The sequence below is a fragment of the Indicator indicator genome, chromosome 12 (genome assembly GCF_027791375.1).
Source record: "Indicator indicator isolate 239-I01 chromosome 12, UM_Iind_1.1, whole genome shotgun sequence".
NCBI lineage: Eukaryota > Metazoa > Chordata > Aves > Piciformes > Indicatoridae > Indicator > Indicator indicator.
The window spans coordinates 20788617-20813216 of NC_072021.1; the positions used below are offsets into that span (position 1 = coordinate 20788617).

A 24600-nucleotide genomic window follows, 5' to 3' on the forward strand; every position below is an offset into this window, starting at 1 on the left:
AGGACATAGGCAAGACCCCGACCCAGCTCCGCGCCCGTGGTGGCCCCACAGAGGAAGTAGTAAAGGGAAGAAGGGCGGGAAGCGGACAGGCGGAAAGTCTCAGCGCCGCCCAGAGGCCGTACGAAGCTGACTACGCCTGGCCGCGCCATGGCGGCTACGGTACCGCCCCACGCACCAGAGCCCTGCTGACGCACCCGTCATACTTCGCTAGGCTGCGATTGGCGGAGCGCCTCCCAACGGCATTGGTAAAAGCTACACTGCCCGTCACGGGTTGGGCACTGGCGCTGACGATTTTGTTGCGCCTCAATTCACCGGGCCTCCGATTGGCTGTGGGCGCCCTTATAAATCTCCCTCGTAGAGGGGTGCTCTCTTTCCTCCCCGGCGGCCCAAGGTGCTGTGTCCTTCAGCTGAAGCTAAGGCCGTCCCATCCGGCGACTGGCACCGCGCCCCCACCATGGCCTCCGTCTCCGAGCTGGCCTGCATCTACTCCGCCCTCATCTTGCACGACGACGAGGTCACAGTGACGGTGAGTGAGGGCCCAGGCTCGGGCCCCGGCCCGCCGGCACAAGATGGCGGCGCGGCGTGGCGGGCGGCAGGGCGGGAGGCGCTGGGGCTGTGACTGGCCTGACTGCTGAGCGCCGCTCTCATTGCAGGAAGACAAGATCAACGCGCTCATCAAGGCGGCCGGAGTGAACGTGGAACCATTCTGGCCGGGCCTCTTTGCGAAGGTGGGCAAGAGGTCGGGCCGGGCTGGTGGGGTAACCGTGGCGTGGCTGGAGCAGCCGTTCGGGGCGAGCGACGGGTGGTAGTGTGGGGAGTGTCGGGCAGAGATCACAACAAAACAACGGTTGCGTGGTGGTGTCGACTTTGGCGATAGATCCCTGCATGTGTCGTTTCCAGATACTATGTAACGAATGTAAAAAGTGGTGAGTTGCATTGGCGCTGAGGGAAGCAGGCTGCTGATTGTTCATCGCCTGCTCTCATCACCGCACGCACGGCGTGACTTAGGCAAGGCAGCCCCACACACCATGTGCTGACGAGGCTGCTTGTTCTCCTTAGGCTCTAGCTAACATCGACATCGGAAGCCTGATCTGTAATGTAGGAGCTGGTGGTGGTGGGGCTCCAGCTGCAGCTGCTCCAGCTGGTGGTGCTGCACCTGCAGGCGGTGCTGCCCCAGGTGAGTGGGCTTCTATATCCAGTGCAGTGAAGAAACAGTTAAAAAGCTGTTTGCTACCATCTTGAGAGTCAGTCTGGCTTTTCCTGTTGCAGTTTTAATGTGGTTGGTTGTGCGTTGTGTGAACGTGTGTGTCAGAGTGAAACAGATTGGCTTTCAGAAAGTCTGAAATTGCACATTTGAGTCAGTGTACACAACTAGTACTACCTCAGAATTAATGCTGATCTTTATTGTTCTGTCATGTGTTTTACCCTGATGGCTAAAGAGAGAGCACCTACTTTGTAAAGTTCTTTAGATTTGATAGGAATTAATTTTGAAGGCACAAACCGACTTTGCTAAAACTGTAACTACTGGCCTCCTTAGCTTGCTAGGATTGCTTGGGTCTTGCTTCTTGATGTTACAGTCTTGTATGGAAAGGCTATTGTGCTGTGAGACTTTCATGAACTGAAAAACTGGAAAAAGCCTGATTTTTCTCCTTTTCTAGCTGAGGAGAAGAAAGAAGAGGAAAAGAAGGAAGAGTCAGAGGAATCTGATGATGACATGGGCTTTGGTCTTTTTGACTAATTAGTTTTGTACCTGTCTGTAATAAAGAGCATTTAATTGTATTCTTGTCCCTTGTGTGGATGCATGTGAAGGGGAGTGGATGGTTTACCTGCAGGTGCTGAAACTGCTGCCATTATGTAGTACTGTAAAATTTTGCAATTCTTCTTGCTGGCTGTTTACATTTTAGGTAGACACAATACATTGACAGAGCTTCAAATATCATTTGTTGTGTATGGACAAAAATGGAAACATGATCACACTGAGGATGGGATGTGCTGACAGGTTGGCAGCTACAGGCTGTGGTCCTGTTTAGCAAAAGTGCTGTGACTTGGTTGGTGCTGCAGCCTTGCAGTGAAGCTGCAACATGTCCATTAACTTGCTGTAGCAACAATGCTGCTGCCACCAGGCAGTTTCTAGCAGTAGGTGATTTAACCTGTTGGAGGGGCAGATAAGGGCTATGGCACAATAGGGGTTATGTGCATTTCAGCTGAGAGTTGTGGAGCTGAAGAGTTCAGAGGGAAAAAAAAGGCTGAAATTCCCAGTTACAGGCCCTTGTTGGGAGGCTAAAGCCAGGACACTTGATCAGCAGGTATGATTCTAAAAAGCAGGCTGAGCCTGTATAAGGTGTGTCCTGCTTTTGCCCTTGCAGAAAGTCAAGCAGCATCTCTCAAAACAGCTTTGAAGGGGGTGTGTGGAAGATTGTGTAACTTTACTATGAAAGGAGAAACTAAAATTAGGTATTTCAAAAGTAACTTGAACAGGGCTTTTCCAGAGCAGCTGAACAAAGTAAGGGCTGTTTCAGAGGTGCATTAATGAAAATTGTGTAGTGTCAGAATGTTCCAAGTGTGTAAGGACAGAGGACTTGGTGTAGGGGGTGTGTGTGCCACATCTAGACCCACAATGGAAGCATTCTGCCCTGTCTTCCCACAAAACAAGGTTATTTCATTTTTTGAAAGATACAGGTCACTGTGGAAGAATTTATTCCATACACCAACTCTACCAAGCTTTCAAAACAGCTCCTGTAAACAGCTGCATCCTCCTGCCCCTTTTTAAAAAAAGATGCCCTAGGAAAATTGGTACTGGTATTAAAAGTCTTAGAGTGGCACCAAGTAACTACAAGTCACTTCCAGAGATGACAGGGACTTGTTCCCTGTGCTTCACGTTTGGAGGAAAAGCTGCCTCCTGAGGACTACCTCAATCTTGGCTTTCTTCTTTGAATGCTTACTGCTGCTCCTCAAGTCTGGTTAAAGTTAATCTGTACACACTTGGTGTTTAGGATGTGGGGAAGGATCCCAAGCAGACAAAAGCCTTGAGTGCTATCTTCTGGAAGGCACACACAAGAAGAACACACAGTGTCACTGGTAACACCTTTTTAATAGGTCAAAGTAACTGTACAGTTCATTATATTCTTCCTGAGAATAATTTATATCCCTCAACAGCAAAAAGGGAGTGTGGATTTTATTTTAACGGAACAGATGGCATAACTGGAAAACCAAGGAAAATCTAATTACACTGCTCTACTGTAACTCCTCCCAGGCAAGATAGACAAAAAGGATGGGTTAGTTAACTACAGTGGGTTTAAAATAGTTGACATGGCTTTACTCTGTCTTCATAAATTATATAAAAATGGGGGACATGAATGGTTACAGAACTCCTCTCAATGCAGCTCTGAATTGCTCTGGTACAAAGCAGCATTTTCGCTTCCAAGGAAAACAACATTGCTACAAAAGAACTGGCATGTTATTCTGGTGAAAAAGATGAGCTTTCAGTTGTGTTCTACAGCTAGTTCCAAACAAATGCTTCACACGTTCACATAAAAGTAAAAGGGGGGGAAGAGGAGGAGGGCTTTAGTTTGTCTTGAAATGACTGAAGTCTTGAAAATATAGCTTTTTATTCTTTCTCTGTAAATTGTGATTAGCATATTGCGACGTAAGTGTTCTAATAAAAAAATTCCAGTCTGGATAGTTCATATACTGTGGGCAAGAATTCTCAGCCCTGAGGTTTCCCCGAATTCTTCACTTCACAATATCTGTCTCCAATCTGCTGCTCCAACAGGGTTGGTCTTTGAGACCGTAACCCTGTGGCAGGTCTGGGCTAACTGTGCCCCATGCGATGGTACAAAAGTGAAGTGTGCTCCATGGGTGTGATATCCCGAGGGCTTCTGCAGAAACTTCACCTTGTGATAATGCCGCTCTCTGAATCCCAGACCAGCTTGGCTTTATGCTAAAAACTGTAGTATTAAACTTTTGTAATGAGAGAACCAACAGTGGTCAGTCAGGTCTGCTGAAGCAAGAGGCGCTGGAAAGCCAGGACTACTGCATTAATCCTCACTGCTGGTGGAAGGTGAAGTAACACCAGAATTCTTGGACTGATGAACCTCTTCCCTCAATACTTAGTGTGGTCTGGACTGACTGATCATTTTCAGTCTGGCTTGATCAATAACATCCAGCAAATTTTTGGCATCCACGGCCAGAGCGTGAGCAGCCGTCAGCATTTGCTTTTTGTACTCCTGCTGCAGGCTGGTCATGACATACTGCTGGGCCAGTTTCATCTTGTTAATGAGCTCAGCCAAGTCTGAGTTCAGCAGCTTCTGTGCCATCTCAATCTGGAACAAGAAAACTCAAGTCAGCTGTGCAAGTTGTAAGAGGCATTAGTCCTGCCCCCCATGCCTTCTGGTTGAGGTTTCTGTGGGCACCAAGGGGAGCAGTTAGGAATTCTGCAACTGTGGAGGTCAAGAGCATCCTTGTCAGCTGCTGAGCCATGCACTGTTAAATAGCACCAAGACCCGAATCACTGATCATGGATTTTAACCCCTGTTACAGAGTTAACACCTTGTTACAGGTTCCCAAGCCCCTATTATCAGTCTGTTATCAGCCTACTGCTAAAACAGGTCAAGAAGCCAGATGCAGGTGACTTAACAGAGGTACACAGCTAAGCCAGGACAATTATCTATGATGGCACTCCAAGAACCATTCTCAGGCTTTCTTGTTGTTGCACTACATTCACGGTTTTGGAGGAAAGTGGTTTTATTCCTGATTCATGAACTCCATTAGAAAATCTCAGTCACTTCTCTTCCAGAAGTAGGTACTACAGGCTATCTCAGCAAACCCTTCCTGCTGCACCAAGCTACGCTCAGTTACCTGTTTCATGACTGTGTGCAAGCTGTAGCTTAATGAAAGGTGACACTTGAACTAAGAGTTAACTCCCAGATGGTCTCTCTGCATTAGACCCCTGGTTTTGTGTGAACACTGCTAACAGTTTTTATGTCAGCTTCCTAGGGATGGGAAGTCACTATAAGCCTTTGTCCATGCGGCAACTCCAGCAAAGTTTATTTTACGTGCAGTGATGAGAGTTCAGACTCTGCTCAGTGTACTAAAATACGATGAAGAGAGAGCCAAAACATGTCCAGAGAGCTGTCCTAGATAAGCGTACTGGAAACAATGCCTGAGCATCAGGTGAGTGGAGCTCTACATACCTCTCTGTGTGTGCTTGCAGGAAGCACTGGGAGACTCTCATCTACTGTTGCCAGTAAGGTTCTCAGTGCCAAACCAACCTCCTAAGAAAAAACAAAACAAAACAAATAAACTTTAAAAAATGTGGACTGAATGGAAGAGAGAATTGTAGAGTGCAGGAAGATGCAGAGAAGACAGTGCAGAACTAAAGTTCACCCTTGCTGTAGGAACCACCTGCATACCTTCACCATGGGCACATACTCCTCTGGTGGAGCTGGCTGTATCTTACTGGACATTTCTATGACTGCTTTCACTAGCCCAGTGACGTTCTCGTATACTTTGTCATTGGAGCGGTCCAGGTTGGCCGTCGGAGGAGGGCTGATTTCCTGCGGCTGAATCTGGAAGCAGAGAGGAGTTGTTTCACCTCCTGTGCCCAGCAGATGGGGCTCAGCAACTTCACAACCTCCGCAGACTGCCGGGAAGGTCTCATTCGCAACAGCGCCCGCCCGGTGCCACTGGGTCCCCTGTCCTGGCTGAGCACATTACACTCACTGCTCGCTCCCAGATCTGAAGGAAGTTTCCTTTAATTCTGACTGAACCTGAGCTGTAACACGATGCTGGAAATCTTTTACCCGGATTTCCCTGAAGAGCTCCCAGTGTAACTCCCACAACAGAGAGGAAAATACTGTCAGGAACTAGGAAGTACTTGACACATCTGTCTGGTCCACTACTGACTGACAAATTGCACTGCCAAGGCAACAGCAAGTTCCTGTTCCAGAAGTTTGTTTTGTGCTCCAAAACAATGTCAGAGCACATTGCCTACATATTGATGTAGTAAAGAGATCATTGCAGTACAGCTTACTGGTTTGTTAGTGAAAATTCACTGCAGGTTAACAAAAATGGGGCCACCAGTAGAGGTGGGAAACACCAGGTGTTCCCACTGTTTGCAACAGATCAGAAAAAAAACCTCAATAGGTTAAAAACTCTGTAGTTGTTACATGTGCAAAACCTCCATTGAGTCAGATCTGTGTGGAGTTAAATCCAAGAAAGACCCAAATAATCCTGGGTCAGAGACAAAAAGAAAACCTGAAAACTTCCTCCATATGGTCCTCAGTATCTCTGCTCCTGAACTGCTGACCTACCATCACCCCAGTTCTCTGCATCTCTTTGCTGTTACAAGATGCCCAAGCAACCATTCAGTGGGAGCAGAAGGTTAAAAAATTGCTTATTTCCTACTGGTCACTCCAGTGGTCATCTACCCTGTTGATCTGAGATGGTTCATAGCATTTCAGCCCACCTGGGTTACTACTGGTTCTTACATCTGGTCCTAGCTTTAGACATTTCACTGGAAGCACTTGAGATATCACCCTGATGAAAGTATAAATATTTGGAAGGAACTATGTCTAAGGAAGGAGTGCAGGATTTAGTGCTATGTGATTCCATTTTGTTGAATTTCACAAGTAGGTACCAACAACTATTAGAGAGATTCAATCTGGCGTATTGATCAGAAAATACCTTAGGAAGAACAACAGTGTAATTGCCTCCCTCACCAGTGAAAGGCTGTGATTCTAATTGGTTTCAGCAATCAAGAAGTTAAATGGACATTTGGCAAAGTCACATGCAAAGACATTTCGGAATAGGGCACGCACACACACACACTGCTTACCCTCCATGGCTATGGTTGAGCAGAATGTGGGGGAAGGTTAAAGAAATTTACCAAAAGAAGGGAAAAAAAGAAAAACAATATTAATAAAACTCAACAGGAAAAAAACCAAACCAAACCCAAAACATGTGTAGTAATAACAAAACAGTTAAAAAGCCTGCAACAAAAACGCATCCTCAGCAGTCCCAGCAGTCATTCGTGTTAGCTCTTGCCCATTTGTTACGGCAGCACCCTGTGCTGTGTGCCCACCTGGGATGTGGAAGTCTCTGCCATGCACCCATGCCTATATTGTACTAACACATGGGGAAGAGATCATGCAAAGCTTGACAGGAGCAAGCCAGTCTTGGGGAACAGGAGAGTGAGGATTGGAGTAGAGGGACTCTGCCACAGTGGGAAACGACATGTCCTGTGCAGTATTAGACCCTTTGGTACAGTCAAGAGATTTCAGAAAATGTAGTATTCATCTTTCTGAAACTCCCCAGGCCCTTACTTCAAGAATAGGGACATCTGTGTTTCTGAACACTGAATTTGTTGTTGGTACCTAACAGCAACACCTGTTCTGCAGACTATGAAGCCAGTTTCTCTGTGTGGCCTTTTGCCTCAGCAAGTAACACAAACCCTTGTATTTCCTACACCGTGTACTAAAGGCTCCTGAGGGCAAGCACACTTCAAATCCTGTCATTGTAATTTCTGTTCTGCAGAAAAGGTAGACTGAAATGGGTGTACAGAGAAGGGAGTCAGAAATAAACCCCAGAAGCATCTTCACAGTTTAGAACACTACCAAAAACAATGGGCTGCTCTCTTGAAGAGGCATAAACCAATCAATTTTCAATGAACTCTTGACTGAAAAAAAAACAGAAGCAGCCCTTCTTTTCTACTGAAGAAGCTATTTAGCACACAAATCTTGTTTGCTTGTTATTGCTGACGACTTTGGCTGTTCACGTTTGTTTGTTGTCAAAAGGACACCTTTCAGAAAACATTTTTCATGTTCCACTATCAGCATTTCGAAAAGAAATTTTAGAGAAGCCAAGTTTAGTAACACATCGTTACTACTTTTTGATATTGGCAGCTTGAAAAGCACTGGCATCAGTTTACAGTCAAAAATCCTGCTCAAAGTCATCACTGGGCCTGGTTACACTAAGTTTCAGAACTTCTGATCATCTCAGAACAGAAGCATATGGGTGAGAGGTGGCAGTGCCTGAGACTGATCTATGCTGAAGACCTTGCTTTGACGGCAAGGTTTGCATTTTATGGTCAGATGAACTGCATTATTTTCTGTATTTTCTTAAACCACCTAAACTAGGTGTAGCTTATCTACACAACATGGGTTCTTCTTTACTACAGGTTTGGCAGTGCTTCAATTAGCCAGAGGTTCTCCTTCCATGAGGAGCTGTACTAGTAGCAGTAATTATTGGATTACAGCAGGGATTGCCTCAGTGGGAACCTGTGCAGATCCCATCTTTCTCCTCTTTGGAAATAGCTGGAGCACAGCTACATCACCTCTCTGGGTGGCATCAACTGACAGTTATAGCAGGAGTGATCCTGCTGTAACACTCTGTCAGTAAGACGTCAGACCAACAGCCCTTGTGGAGATGTAGCTGACTAGCTGCAAAGGTTGTAAAAGAATAAAATGGCCATGTGTATAGATCAGCTGTACTTCTGTTGGAGTACTCTTGACAGACAGTCCCCAACCACTATTATATCTAGCTGCTGGAAACTGCTGGCACCAGAAATAGCTCCACTAGATCTCCTTGAGAGACCCTGAGGCCACTTGGGTTTCTGTTTCTTGAAGATTAGAAAGATAACAGAGTCCCAAAGGCAGACAACAGCACCCAGAGGCATGGTTTTAAAAGTGAGTGACATACTAAGGAGCAGCTCCATTGACATGCAACAGGCGACTGGATGCTGTTTCATAGCCCCCTGCAGCATCTCCGCTAGAAAACAGAAGTTTCATTTTTGGCTTTACTGCTTATTTACTGGAGATGAAACAAGACAGCAAGTATCCCATTCATAGGTCAGACAGCCCATTTACTCTCTTCCCTTGTTTTCCAGAACTAGCAGGAGTTTAGCTTTGGGGCTGTAGCAAGAGCTTTTTGGAGCATTACAGTTCAGACATCTCTCTTCTCTGTGATCAAGGACAGAAGACTTCGGTACTACCCAAGTAACAGGGAACCTTTGGTGTGCTCCTTCTTGCTTTACAAAGCTGCTAAGCAGGGAGGGTGAGTCCATACAAAAGACCTCATACACCCTTCAAACTAGAAATAAACTCACCTGGGAAAATTCTAGGTGAGGAACATGCTGAATCACACTAATGGAGGATATGAGCATACCAGTTAACTCCCTACATCCCTGGAGAACTGCCAGTGCATGTTACCCCATGATAACATTTACTTGAAGTTTAGCTGCTTTTGCTTTCCATGGTCTCTACTTGAGGAATGGCAGACAATCTGAAAGTGGCAATGTTTAGTTTCATGTGGTGCTGAGCAAGGTACCTTCACGCCTTCGTTGTAGCTGTCCACAGGGCTGTTCAGGCTTGCAAGGCTGCCCAAATGGCTGGGGGCTCCTGGGCGGGGAGGTTTCTTTGGTGGAGCTGCATGATCTGGGTAACAAAACAATTTGCATGGCAGAGGATCAACATGTCAGAGGTACCTGCATCCTGCTCTGTCAGCACTGCAAAGGCTATGTGTGCTCTGCTGTGCTAGCAGAGGAGCTGTACATCTGTATGTGTCTTACAGTAAACTGTTGTTTGTAGGAGCTACACTTTAATCTGTTTTTCTGCTGACAAAATGCAGAGAAAAGGCCGTGGCACTCACCAAGTTATCCTGTGTTTGTGACAATATGGACATTTCAGTAAGCCACTTTGAAAATCCCTTCACAGGGCAACTGTTACTCGTTTCAATACACCTCCCTCGGACCCCAAGAGGTATTCACCCCTTTGTACCAAAGCCAAGTGCCACACATGTGGTGTGTGTCTGGGAAAACTGGACTTCTTCATGTCAGAAATCCTGTGTGTGATTCACTTTGAGACTGAGAAACCTAACTGTAGGTGTCTACTTTTGCTTTACATGTCTGAACTCCACACACAGTGAAGTCCTACACAGTGACTCAGCTACCTCTAGACACTTCCTGCCTGTCAATGAAACACTTTCTTGGCTTTGCTGATTACATCTCTGGAGGCTGCACAGGGAAGTCAAACACATAGTACACCGAAACATCTATGTGTTCCATCTGGAATTGAATCCACCCCTTGCTGGAAAATACTGGTGTAAATCTGTGTTCACTACTGATGGCAGAAGACAGGATTCAAGGTGGCAGTCTATGAATTTACTGCTTACCTGGTTTACCCACGGGCTGATATATGTGCTGGTTACCAGCCTGTAAAATAGAGCACACATTTAGACCAGTTATTACAGTGCTCACAACTTTTATCAGCACAGTCTCAAACACAGGGCAGCCACTTCTCAGCACATTTCCCAAGAGTCCTTACACATCCCTGTTCACCACCCTTAACTCCTAACTACAGGAATGGCATTTACAGAGTCATAAAGGAACTTTCATTTACTTCGCATTGCTCACCACAGCCCTGGCCTCTATGTCACAGTTTATCCTTCACTATTCATCCAATGTGATGCTACATTCACAGTCATTTGTAGTTTGTATTCAGAGATGAAACTGTGTTAGTCATGGCAGTGAAGAAGAAATGGCTGTGCCACAATTACAAAACTAAGATATTGGCCTTGTTACAAAGCTCTTGCCGAAGGTCAGTTTGCTTGTTCATCTGGAAAGTACAGATTAAGAGAGCACTGACTTCCCTTGGTAACCACACTTACACAACCTTCATACCAACCTCAGTCACCAAGGTGAGCAGTTCTGGTGCCAGCACGACCAGCAGCCAAGGGCTTTGTGCACAGGGGGGTCTCCTGGGAGGTGAATCCAGGGAGAGGAACTCCTCTGCTTAGAGACAGAGCTCTGGGAGAAGCTCAAGGAGCATCAGGGAGAGAGAGAGAGAGTTGTCTGCAACCACAGTCTACCTTCCCTGGGACAGACCTGTTGGACAGACCTGTCAGGCAGACAGGACACGTGATACGGGGGATTCCCTATCTTCTCCCCACCCAGCAGGGCATGGTACTAAAGGGACAGAGGGCAACGATGATAAGTTCCTACCTGGAGTAGTAGACATCTCTGTAACTACACCACCTTCCCAGGTGCCCCTGTACAATAGGTACGAGGCATTGCAAGTGGAACCAAACACACACAGGTACGATGGTTTAGCTAGGTTGGAGGTGTTACCAAGGTTAAGTCAGTCTACGACCTGCCTCAAAACTGCTTCAATACAGAAATAATGATGGGTCGTTGTCTTAAGAGACTCTATTCTGAAGGGAACAGAAGGCCAAATATGCTGACCAGACCTACTTCTCAGGGAAGTCTGCTGCTTCCTTGAGGGTCTGGGTTAAAGATGGGATGAGGAAACTTCCTACTCTAGTACACCTATTGGATTATCTTCTACAGCTTAAGCAGAAAAAGGAAGTAAATGGACATTGGAAGCAAGGACAGGTGACATGGAAGGACTACAGAGACAGGTTTTGCCATTGCAGAGAGAAAATTGGTGTGACCAAAGCTCAATTAACAAAGTGTCCTGGCAGCCAAAACAGCCAACTGTGTCCTCAGGTCCATCAATCATAGCCAGTTGAAGGACATAATTGTCTCCCTCTACATGGCACTGGTGGCCCCATCTTATTTACAGTGTGAAGTTTTGGGCACCTCAGCAGAAGGAGATCATTCGAGCGTGTCCAGAGCAGGGTGACCACGATGATGAAAGGCTCTGAGGGCAAGATTTAGGAGGGATCGCTAAGGTCATTTGACATGTTCAGCTTGGAGAAGGCTGAGGGGGGACCTCAATGCAGTCTACAACTTCTTTAAGGCACTCAGTGGAGAAGAGAGGCTGTTGTCTCTCTGGTGACCAGTGAGAAGACACGTGGAGTTGTTGTGAAGCAGCATCAGATGAAGTTAAGATTGGACATTAGGAAAAAGTTCTTCACTGAAAGGGTAATCAGTCACTGAACAGGCTCCCCAGGGAAGTGGGCACAGCACCAATCTTGTCAGACTTCAGGGAGCATCTGGACAATATTCTTAGTCATATGATTTAGCTTTAGGTAGTCCTGCAAGGATCAGGGAGTTGGACTCAACAGTCCATATAGGTCAATCCAACTTGAGACTATCCATCTTGAGATAATCTATGATTCTATAAAATATGAAAATCTCTTTGGTCACAAGCAGATGAACACTTTTCACAGAACTTGCAGTTGTCCAGTCACAAAAAGCATCACAGCCCTCATAGAGCCACATTTTATGCAAGCAGATCTGTTTAGAGGAGTTTCCACTGCAAAAGACAATTCTAACTGCCTTCAGTGTTTAACAGGTCTAGCACTGAAACACCTTCAAACTGCATTTATATGTAAAATAAAGACCTTTTGCTGCCAAGTCAGGTATCCAAGAAAGCTGCCTTTTGAACACTTGGAAGATGACATTCAGACTGCTCGGATTCACTTTCAGTAGTAAGGAAACAGCACTGGCTGCCATTCACCTTCAGCTCTGGATTGCAATTTCCAGCTCTATTGTCAATCACCATCTACAGATGTTATTTCATTACCTTTCCCACCTAAACTTTTCAGCAATTATGTTTGGAGATCTCTCACTTTCTGTTTTCAGAAGTACACCCAGGTAACAGGGACAACAGCAGTCCATGTGCTCTTCTGTCTGAACTCTACTGCCGCCTTGTTTCAGCGTTACATGACTGTGGGGATACTGAGCAGAAAGTCTGCAGGAGATCCTCTAGTGAGAAGCTCATGCCTTGACAACTCACTTTCCATTAACAAACTGGAGGGATACTCACAGTTGTAGTTCAGTGTTCACTCAAGAGTTTTTGCCTGATATTTGAATTCATGTTGTGGTTTTAAAATTACAGGCAGATCTGACAGTGGCTCCCGTGGCTGAGGGTGCCTAGAACTTACTGAGGCCTGCTTTCAGCTGCTCAGGACTTTGCCAGACTTTAACTGCATGACCTGAAAATTCCCATATGAATTCCCTACTTCAAGCTAACTTCTATCAGTTTACTATGGAAAACTGTAACAAGAATCACAGTTTTCAGACAGTAAGGTTCCATAAAAAACATATTGTACAGGAAGAAACCTGGAGTTCTTTAAACTTTCATAGACAATATTCTATCAGCTGAATATTTTAGAGTGGAAACGTGGTAGCTAGTAATAAAGGAGCATCCTTCATACTCCAATTCTGTAACTAGAGACTTGGGGGTGGGGGAAGGGGAGGAAATATTTCACTTTCAGAAATCTGGACTAGAAATCAAAGATCCAAAGTCCTGAAACTCTTCTACTGTCACCACCAATTTCTGCAGCCCACTGGCTGATGATCTCACAGTGTCATACATCTGCCCTCTACAATCATAAAAAACATCTGCTTTCTGCCAGCACCATCAGTCATGTCATTGACTTTGATTTGTGTTGTTAACCTAAGTATATCAAATCTGATAACTGTTGAGGGGGAGGAGAAGGAGAAGAGAGAAGGAAAGTAAGGAAAGTAAAATCCCACTAGAACAATTGTTGCATTTGTGCTTCCAGAAAATTGCGTATTAACAATGTATGTTAAAAGAAGATGCATAAAGTTACACAGCCATGTGTTTATCAGTTAGGGACTACTAAAATGTGTGCTGCTGCCCTGAGCAGGTATCAGAGTTGCTGTGCTCTCTGCTCTACACCCTTCTAAGTGCCACAATGACTAATCGAACAGTGGAGAAGATGTAAATGACCTCTGGAAATGGATTCTGTCCTTGCCATTGTCACTGAAATCTCTGTGTAAGGCTGGGCAATTATCTAATCCTAGCTCTCCTACAATCATTGCCTCTTTCTCATCCTCTTGATGACAAATTGAGATTGACTCACGGAAGCATCAGACATTTCCTACTGCAAAACACTGAAGTCAGTCATTGTTATCTTCTGAATGTATTAAGAACTATAAAAATGCAAAATCAAATTCTGAAACTAGAAATGTATCTTGAAATGTACCTCAGTTACCTTGAATCAGAGTCTCTTTTAAAACTCATTTTTTTTCCATGATCACTGTTTTCTTCATACTTCCTCAAATGGGGTGTGAAATTGTACTACCTCAACTGGCAAGACAACACTAACCCTACAAGCAGTTTGGCATCTGAGTGTTGTAATTTTTACTCTAACCCCAGGCAGTCATCTGAAATCAAGCATCAGTCAAAGAAATCATCTGTCTGCAAGAAGCTGTACTTGAAACCCACTGCCACTGACAGCCACCTGAATCAAATCTCTGATGACTTAAAACTCTCTTGGTTACCTCAAAGTATCTTTATGATTAGCACAAAATGCAGCAGTATTTTACTTGCTCTTATATAAAGATACAACAATAATAACTAATAGTCTTCTCCAGCTTCATGAGAAGGAATTTAGAAGCTTCCAGACATGAATGTCTCTAGAGACCTTGCTGCAGTGTGCCATTAATACACTCATTCATGATTGTACTTTGGCTGCAAATGCAGGAAGATTTTATTTTATCTACACTAAATTGTTAGGTGGTGAAGAAATACTAAAGTCAAACTAGGAGTTTAGAATCACATCCAAATGAACTAGGAAAGAGAATTCAAAATATTAAACACTTTAAAAATAATCCCTGGAGACAAACAGGAGATGAAGCAAGGTTTCTATGACTAACCCCTCCTGCCTACCAGTATGATTCAGAAATTCCAATGGCAATTAAACAATTGGAGAGACATTTTGAGTTAAACAGACCAGAGTTCAAACAGTGAGAAAGAATACCAGGGCTGCAGCTGTTGTCTGGCAGTACTGGAATGGCTGTGGGGTTTATTCCATTTGTTTCACAGTGGATCATTTACTCCAAACACATTTCTGGGTAATACAACAGTAACATTTACATTCCTTGTATGAAAACCCTTCAGATATTTAAACAACCGCAAAAGTTATTTTAATCCTGCTTCCTGTTGACAGAACTTCCAGAAAACTATCCACATTTTAAAATAAAAGGCCCAATTATACAGCACATATATATCTAAAACATTGCAACATATATGCAGAAACACTGTAGTATTTGTTTCAACAACTTCAAGGGGAAAAAAAAACCAAACCCCAAATCCCCCAAACTGCTGCATGAACAAATTTGCCACGGCTGCTGCTCCCACAGAAGCTAAGCCTCTTGCAAAGCTGTAGAACCATGTAATAAAAGTGGAAACGTTCAGCAATAACTTAAGATCACCTCCCATTATCAACATAATGTACATGTTCTGCTAGGAAACTGGAGAAGAAGTTGGGAGATGAAAAGATCCCACACATACTTACTGGGCCCTGGAGACCTCCATCCTCTCTGTCAATGCTGCTTCTGGAGAGCCGCACATCAGGTTTCTGAAAAAAAAATTAACTATTTCATTCTGCACTCTGCTTACCCAGTCACACAACCTCAGCTTAAAAAAAAATCATTCTGAAGACAGGAAAATGCAAACGTCCACTGACGAATACTGCTGTTATTTCATTCCAGTCTATACACCCCCACTGCTACCACTGCAGCTACTGAACCTCCTGGCAGCCTTCTCAGCTGCTTCTCAACCACCCGTTCTCAGCATGTGTAAAAATTCTTGTTAGGAATATTGATAGTACCATTTCCCTAACACAACATTGGAAAACCTGCATTTTAATTTTCTCAAAGGCAGCAAAAGTTATTTTAAGAAAAAAAATTTGTTTGCTTCCCGACAGCAAAGTTTCAACCACGGGATGAGAAATGCTGTGCATTAATTCCTGCTTCCTGCCTGAGGATGGCTTATATGTACTTGGCTCCCTCTCCAAGCCTGCAAATGGGGCCAATTACTGGAGCTCTTTAAGCACTGTATTTGGATAGAGAAAGCTAATGAAGACATCCAGATGCCCTATTCTCCTGATACAAGCAGCAAATGAATTTCTATTTTGTATGTTTTAAAGTGAGATATCGGAAGTGGCAGCCCAATTATTCTCAAAAGTAAAACAAGACCACACCATTTTTTCCCCAGAGAAATGGTCCATTTTCCTCATCTCCCCAGCATATCCAGGTAAGATATTTAATCTTTGAAGAAAACATTAATTCCATGGAAAGACTAAGGCTAGCACTGATCTAAAGACACAGGTTTAGCAAAAGCAAAGTGCTTTTCTAACACATTAACTCTGGCATGTAAAAAAAAAGAGGATTTATCTGACTCTTCCAACTCACTCTCCTACAACACTGCACGAGGAGCTAATGAAAATAGGTAAAATGCAAACCTACACCAGTGTAAATACAACTTCCTTCGTATGTCTGCACATAAAAAGAATACCCAGAGCATGAGAATAAAAATCTTTTATTTAGAGAAATATAGGCGTGTGAATACTGACTGTAACTGAAGTGACCCCATGTTCTTTCATGATCAGTTTCAGTAGACAAATATATCCCTTTCTTGTTTAAAGCCACTCCAGATGCATTTCCTTTCTTTCTAAAAGCACTAAAGAACAATTCTAACTCCCTTATCCTGCTAAATGACCCTAAAGAGCCAGCAGGGCAGATGGAACTTCCAAAGATACACTAATATTGATCTTTTCTCATTACAAATACTCCAGTTGTGCTGGTAGTCAGTCTGTCAGAAGGGCTTATACTTTGGATTTTCGTTCAGTCTTCTGCAGACTGAGGTACGGCCAGAGACCGTTGCTGTCTGAAAGAACTCACAGATTAAGAATAGACAAATCATACTAGAAAAGGAAATATTTAACCTCATGTCAAACATGAGGAACTGAAGCAGCCACAAGCAAGAGATTTCCCAATGTTGCTCCAAGAATTTGTAACAAATTTTATGATGAAACCTACCATTGACAAATGTCCAGTTTCTTTCCCTTATTATAATGAAGGCATTTTTTCAGATTAAAGTCTCACTTGACATGGATATGTTAGACACTTCATTAGATATCTCAAGTAAGTCACAGTTCTCATATTTTAAGCCAAAGCAAATATCAAGCCTTGTTTATCAAAGCATAAAACTAACCATATTACTATTACACCGATGTTCACAATTTATCTTTGTTTCATGTCTTCTTCTAGCCAGGGACATGCCCAAAGTCTTTGGAAATAGTCAAGGACAATTTTATTACAAGGGTCTTGAATGCTCTTTGCACTTTTAACAATTTCTTAGTGCAGAAATGCCCCCTAAACCAAACTCCAGAGATAATGGAATATTGAGCATTTAAGAAAAATTCAGAAGCACAAAAATACACTACTAGTGTAAGAAAAAAATTAACAGACACAATATCCATCTCCTCCCTCTCCTTTTCTTACTAACAAGGTCCTCCCTTTCAGCATCTAAACTCTTAAATGCCTTCTACAACCTCACATCACAGCTATTTCATTGCTCAAGTCACCACCAGCAGCAAATGTACAGCTGTGAGAAGACCACCTGAACAAAGAACCTTTCTGGCTCTTGTTGCAGCACAACTGTATCAAGGGTATACATACAAGAAGGAGGTGAGTTGCAGGGGGGAAAATGCCCAAGACATTCACTTAGTTGTGAAGCCCCGGCCTGAACATAGCTAGTAAACTGCATATCTACAAAGGTCCTGCTTAGCACTCGGGCAGTGCAAGTCTGTTTCAGAAAATTAAACCTTTGGGAAATTAGAAATTTCAGCTTTACCTGAAAAAGTTGCCACTTGCAAGTATAGCTTTCAAGTCCTTAAGATGACAAATCATCTTTCAATGTGTTTCACATACATGACAGGACTTCTCAAGCACGAAATTGCAGTGCTCTGACCTTTTTAATGAAAGCATCAATTGTACTGAACTAAAATGCAAGTTTAAGCAAAGTCTTTTCCACTTGCTGTTACATCCATGAGTGTTATATATTTCAGGGAGGAATTACATTGTATCAACTATTTGTCTTGAAGAAAATTAAGACCCTCAAAAATTATTTTTTTTTTAAAGAAACAGTCTACTATCTGAAATCTTTGTAAACATCGTAAGGACTTCTCAGACAGGATGCCTATCATATGTCGACATACTGGAAAACATAACCTACTTTATTTCCAGTATCTCTGGTCACTCATTAATAAAAGGACATGTAAGTCTTGGCATTCTCAGGACATGCCAGATTGTAATGTCTTGGTGGGATTTTCTCAGGCTAAAAATTAAGATCTTATTTTAGCAACAGTTCACATCAATTATATCTGAATTGCAGTCAAAATAGGACCAAACCACAACTATGTGAGAATTTCAGAAAAAAAACCAAACATGATAAGGAAACTATGCAAGTTATTTCTTCGTAGCCTATGGCAGGAACGGACTATCAATTTCTTAGCAAAGCACTGCTCTGTCTGCTGAGGAGTTACTGAAAGGCATGCACATATATCTCATTATTTTATATAATGAAAACCAATGCCACATACCATCAATACAGCCAAAAGAGAAAGGCTCAAACTGGAACCTAAATATAAATGAGGAAGCAGGTAATTTAACAGGCCCAGAACTTGTGCAACATTCAGAGACAGTGCCCACAGTTACAGCACAAAAATCACTAACTTCACTACACTGCTGAACTTAAAAGGTCACCTTGAAAGAAACAGAACGGCACAGCTGCTTTCCCACAACTTCTGCAAGGCAAACTAACTGGATACCAGTTCAGCAGGCTCTTTCATGGCATCCCCACTGCCACTGGTTTCCTGTCTGTGGTTACAGATGACTCTCCTTTTGGAGAGTCCATACATAAAACACAGAAGGCAAAGGCACTCCTAGAAGCATGTAAAAAAAAATCAGGATAGTTTTGGGGAGTTCCAAACTTCTGTCAAAACCCAGAAGTAAAAGCATCTTCAGGGGGCCTTTAAAAATTATTATAATGCAATGAATTAATTGATCTGGTTTGAACCTAATTCTACATATGAGAATTCAGGGCTGGAATATTAACCATACAATATTGAAGTGTGGCCCGAATGGAGTAATGTTATCTTCATGTGCTGATTTTCTGTGTGCACCAACACTGTACATGAAAGACAGCATGTTGGACAGAAGTGCAGGTATCACAACATGCATGCTAAAGTGCAGAGGAATCTTGATTAATCTTTGTAAATTTCATTTTTTTGGGGGTGGAAATATGCATAGGACTGAAAAACAACTCAGGAGAAAATGCAGAATGAGAACATCATTAATTTCTTTTGATTCTGGTTGTCTGATAAGGTCTAAACATCACAGGATATAAATGACAAACAAAAACTTCAGGACTCCAGCACCTAAAAATGCCTAACAGTAAGATTCCTTGCACAGGAGGCCAAACAGACAGACCTCTACTTGTTTGATCCAACATGTTTGTATTGCAGCCATCTCATCTCTCCACCTGCACATGCCCTGGACAGACACTGTCTTCCACAGTTACCTGGATCAAACCTAAAGTGCAGTCATGCTTTATCTTTGCTTCAGCTTTCACCAAAATAATATAGAGACATCTGTGCTCCTTCCTGGAGATGCTGACATCCAAAGTGCTTTTATCAAGAGAAGCCCACAAGTTTCATCAGTGCCCTAAGTCACCAGACAGGTGTGCAACACCCCTGCCTATCAGGGGTGTGAGGAAGTGTCAGTCCTGGAAAAAGTCCCCTTGAATACCACACCTCCCTCCCCACTACCCCCCATGCATTCCCTTCTCACCTCCTAGTGGATTTATCTGGTACATTTGAAAAATAAACACTTCCTTACTCCTCAGTTTTTTACACAATGGGTTTATTTTCATTCACAAGCTTCCTATGAAGAGAGATCTGTTTGTTTTCTCTTTTTACAGCACAATTTCAGAATTCTGGATTCTGTTAACGTTGCAGCTTGCAAGCGAAATTTCTCTCTGCTTTCAAGTACTGACTAGTCACATGCTCTCAAAGGACCAGTTTCAGGCAAACTGCTTACACAGATAACAACCTCTCTGAAGACTGGCAAATTTCCATTTCAATGGCACCGTGATTTAATTCTTTGTCTGAGTTCTCTTCTAGCACACACAGCATCAGTGCTGTTTATACATGTACTAACATGCTCTGAGTTGTATTTTTGTCCTGTAGCAGCAGAAATAAATTTCAGGTCATGAGCAAGTTGGTATTAACTCTGGGGAAACAAAAATTGTACAAGCAGAAACCCCACTGAGGACTTTTCTTCTCCTTGCAGTGTCTTACATTAAATGGATTTGCAGTTGCTCTTCTGTGAGGAAGACTGTGTAAAGAGAGCTACTTTTGAAAGCAGCCAGTTTGAACTGAGAACACCACGCCATAGGGTTACATAAGTTAAAAGTTTAAATCTGGCTCTTGTCTCTCTATTGTTCTCTGTGATCAAAAGGAAAAGTAGTATTCTGAAACTTGCCTATAACAGGCAAGAGTGAGCCAGCCTTCAGCTAACCATATTATGAGGATCTAAAGGTTAGTGGAGAAAGGGGTCTCAAAGCAAGTGAGAGACATGACGTCACTTTTGGGAGATGAAGTTCCTTCTGCCTAAATCACCTGGAGCGGAATTAGGTAAGGTCTTTCTCCCAAGGGAAGAAATGTCACTGGTCACTCACTAGAGTGGCATGTGCACAATAAAGAGACTATTTCCACACCGGGCCCGTGTCTGGACTCTCACATAGGAACCGTGGATATCCATCTGGAGATATGCAAGGCCTCCCAGAGTGACTCCACAACGACTTCTCTAGCATCTTGATTTCTTTGGGAATAAACTCAGAAAGATGCATGCTTTTTCCAAGCAAAACCTGTCTATAAACAGAAAAGTCCTCTGACATACGTCTTGCTACAGGTTCAAGTAACCCCTGTGGCTATTATTAGATTGGTTAGCTGCTGACACAGTGTATAGATCTGCAACAGACATTCCAATAGAACCCCCAAAGTCTATAGAGTCAAAATGTTAGTGCAGAAAGAATGGAAGTTTCTTATGGATTCCCATTCCACATTTGGGCCATTTAAGTTCATACTTACACTCAAACTTTCTCTGTTTTTCATCGTTTTTAGCATTCTAAGGCTTTACAGCAACCAAATATAGCTCTGGGAGAGCTGCAGAGCTGCTCCCAAGTTCATCAGTACTAGCCCTCCTTGGAGTAGGGGGTGGCAATAGAGATGGTGTCTCCTCATAATAAAAACTAACACATAATGCAAACACAGGATTTTCCCCCAAACATATGCTAAGACTGTACTACAGATCAAAAGAAAAAATCAGCAAGACCCTCCTCAAGCAGTGATCCAGGGATGGTAAACATCCTAATGGTCCAGAGGCTGAATCAATACAGAATAACAAACACTACAAATAATTATTTGTATAATGGTTATCTGGCAGAAAAAAGACTAAGTTTTCTGCAGAAAGTTCTCACACAATCTACTGGCACCACCTGAAATCACAATGCCTCATTCTCAGAAAGTGTTCGAATTCCTCAAAAAGTTCTTGACCATCTTGAAAGTTTTAACTGTCATTGGATCTTGAAAGTTTTAACCAACAACAGGATCCTCCTGAGCTTATGAAATTCAAAAGCCTCCTGAGTTTATGAAATTCACATGCCACTTGAGACTGGAATAGCTAATGCCTAAATTAGGGAAGAAATTTTCCCTTCTCCTCCCCTCTCTTCAGCTTGTAATAAATTGGACAAAGTATTCTGGGTACAGTGGTTTCTTCCTGGTCATCTAAAGGCACACCACAAATTCCCAAATGCAATTACAAGGAAAGCAGCCAAAGCCAAGCTTCAACATCCTTTAATCAAAAGCAGTATCTTAACTCTGACACAATCTGGAACTTGGCTGGAACATGTAAGGGACATGGTGGCATCTAGCAGTAGCTCTCCGCACTTAGTAGGGATTTATCCCATATTGGTTGTCCTCAGAGCCATACGCTGTTCTAACCAGTTCTGAATACCATACATAACTAAAACCCTGAGGGACTATGACAACTCAGTGGGAAAGGAATAAGGTCTTGGTAACATCATTTACATGAGCTCCTCTTAATTCCTGCCCACTGGTTTCCTGTAGAACGAAGCATAAATTCTTATCTTCAAGGAGCTCAATATCCCAGCTTCCGGATCCCTATTAAAAAACTGTTCCAAGTTCTGCAGGACAACCATGACCACTGACTTCAGTGTCCTAAAATAAAAATAATTAATCTGTACAACTAAGATTTTCTTGGAGATCAGCTCTAAGGAGTGCAGAACTCTTATAGAAACTGGAGAGCAGCAGCAGCATCTGCTTTAAACACAGAGCATGTTTATTCAAACTTGCCTCCTCTAACAAACCCATGGCACCCAAATTTATACAAGAATGTTTTGTAATTAGGTACATCAAAAGCTTATAAACTAAACCATTCCTTCAAGTACACTTCTTAAGACCAAATATACAACTGATGTTTGTCACAACCCTTACCACACTGTTGTAAATCATCCATGTCAGATGAAGCTCACGCACCCACAGGCTCCCCAGTGTGAGCCTGTACAGTGTAACACGCTACTACTGCCTTCTGCTGCATCTGCAGCCATCAATCTCCAGTTGGGGAACCTTAACACAGAACTTGAATGCTGACAACTGGAAAGCCAGAATTCAACTGAAACATAACACCAGTGTCACTGACAACAAGAAAACAGGGAACTGCAGAGAAACAGCAACTGAAGATCCCATTACCAATGCTCCTTCTGGTGGCATCCAGAGCTTTTCCCATACCTCACAGAGCTCTCTCTGACCATTCTTCCCACTCTTTACTCCTCTAGTGCAAGACTGCTTATGACTCTTACCAAGGTCAGGGTTCTTATAAGACTGATGGTGACTCCTTTATTTAGGGGGTGCAGGAGCTGGCAATCTCCATCCCGCAATGTCCCATACATAACTTACTCAATAGGATAAAATGGCATTCAGTAAACCCAAGGCAGTTCAAGGTATCTGAAATACAGGTATCACCATGTGAACACAACATTTAAAAACTGTTTCCAAACCTACATGTTGTCAGTGACTCCTGTCTTTAGTAAGCATTGGAATTTCACAGAAATTCTAGAAAGCAGTGAAAAAAGAAAAATCAGAATGAGTTAAGCAGCACTGTAAAATGAAGTATTACCAGGAATCGTTCCTCCTTCTCAAGCCAGCGCTGGTCTTCTTCCATCTCTTGTTGTTGTCGTATCAATCTCTCCTCCATGAGATGTGTGGGTAGAACCTGTCCCATTCCCCTTATGTCCAAAGTGCCTGAATCCTACAAAACAGTTGGCAAGTCTCACAACAACTTAAAATTTATATAAACAGCTGCAAGAACTTACAGATTATAAAAGAATATAGTTTTTCAAGTCCAAATGCACAACAGCAGTCAAGCAGAGCTTTTTCAACTCCTTATAAACTGGAGCAGATCATCAGAAGAAACTCTTTCCAACAACTATTTTGTCTTCCTTGTTCCTAATCACTGGAACCAAGGAGAGTTGAAAAATTGTCTTATTTTTCAGCAGCATTGTAACTTCGTATGTAGCACTTCATTGAAGTTTGATAAATCTGGTTTTGTTGTCCATTTGTTTTCTGGGTCTTGAGCAATAATGTAAAAGGCCAGTTACTGAAAGAGGGAAGACACATTTTGACCCAAAGCAGATAAACTTTTCAGATTTAGCTGACTCTTGCAAAGCACAAAAACATTTTATGGATTTTTATCAAGTTTTCTGTTTTTCATAAGCTTACAAGACTTACAAGACCATATCTCAATGCTGCCTGGGAGTCATTAGCAAGCAGTATATGAACCAGTATTTTTTAAAAAGCCAAAGGGAGTTTGGTAACGATCTTCACTGAGATTGTTTTTAGGTAACCAACTGCCTGAGATTTTGTGAAAATTTTGGCTGTAACTTAGTACTACAAACACATCCACGTATTTGTATCCTTCCACCAACACTTTATTCAAGCATGACAAATTGAATTGTTTCTAGAGTAAATAATCTACAGGGATGTTGAACTACTTGGAACTGCAAGTGTCACCTACAAACAGTGTGAAGAACACCAGCAGCTGGCAGTAGCAGAATGCATGGCCAGATCAACTATGAGTAAGCAGAGGCAAACTGATGACTTGGATACCTATCTGCTCCTCTGTATTTAAGGGGTAAGTCTCAGTTATCACTTAAATATTTATCTGAGGCATAGGGAATAGAGCATCGGTTAGAGAGGAAACACATTTAAGACAGAAGCTGTACAAAGTGAATCTTTGTGGGAGGATAAAATGGAATTAAGAAAGTATAAAATACTGGAGGAGAAGAGATAAAAAGTGACAGAAGGTTAAAGGGGCAAATAATTTGATGTCCCCTGCAGGAGCTCTGTGCAATCATAGCAGTCTGAAAAGTGTCTAACAGGAATACAGCTCAGGAATAATTTTGCAGACTTTCTCATTTTCTGTTCTGGGCACGTCACAGAGAAGCCCCAAATACTTTATCTATGCTGGGCATCTCCCTCCAGAGGTATTTTGAACAGTTATTACATATTTCTACATGAATGTTCCCATCTCCTTTAACAGCAATCAGTTTCAGTAAAGCCTTCTTTTAACAAACACAAAATATTTGCTATTACCAAGTTAAGATAATAAGAACTAATAACTTCATCAGTAATTTGTGTCACGAGCACACTTTATGCCTAACCTCCCATTGGAAGATTTGTTTCAAAAAGAACAGAACTCAGCCATGACTTCCACCCACTGCAGTAAAGCAATTTCAAAAATACCAG

The 24600-nt window shown here is 42.8% G+C and overlaps 2 protein-coding genes across 29 annotated transcripts in view; one reads left to right on the forward strand and one right to left on the reverse strand.

Moving 5' to 3' along the window:
* The first annotated feature begins 308 nt into the window (after positions 1-308).
* RPLP1 (ribosomal protein lateral stalk subunit P1) lies at positions 309-1764 on the forward strand. 2 transcript variants are annotated; one of them, XM_054385463.1, is made up of 4 exons: positions 335-526; positions 654-728; positions 1060-1177; positions 1659-1764. In XM_054385463.1, exons 1-4 carry the CDS (start codon positions 455-457, stop codon positions 1736-1738), a joined length of 345 nt encoding a protein of 114 aa, XP_054241438.1. In that variant the 5' UTR covers positions 335-454; the 3' UTR covers positions 1739-1764. The 2 variants fall into 2 exon arrangements, with proteins under 2 accessions (XP_054241439.1, XP_054241438.1); XM_054385464.1 differs by lacking the exon at positions 654-728 and having other exon boundaries at positions 309-526.
* A 1315-nt stretch (positions 1765-3079) lies between these two features.
* The window catches only part of PTK2 (protein tyrosine kinase 2), a 152024-nt gene continuing 130503 nt past the window's right edge, over positions 3080-24600 (reverse strand). For 9 of the 27 annotated variants that reach the window (XM_054385672.1, XM_054385671.1, XM_054385675.1 and 6 more), the window contains 8 exons: positions 22973-23104; positions 15226-15288; positions 10168-10207; positions 9325-9431; positions 6836-6844; positions 5412-5567; positions 5193-5273; positions 3080-4322 (listed from right to left, as the gene is read on the reverse strand). In XM_054385672.1, the coding sequence (XP_054241647.1) occupies positions 4110-4322; positions 5193-5273; positions 5412-5567; positions 6836-6844; positions 9325-9431; positions 10168-10207; positions 15226-15288; positions 22973-23104 (801 nt within the window). In that variant the 3' untranslated portion in view covers positions 3080-4109. The remainder of the gene's footprint in view (positions 4323-5192; positions 5274-5411; positions 5568-6835; positions 6845-9324; positions 9432-10167; positions 10208-15225; positions 15289-22972; positions 23105-24600) is intronic. The other 18 variants (XM_054385648.1, XM_054385663.1, XM_054385651.1 and 15 more) reach the window with 5 other exon arrangements.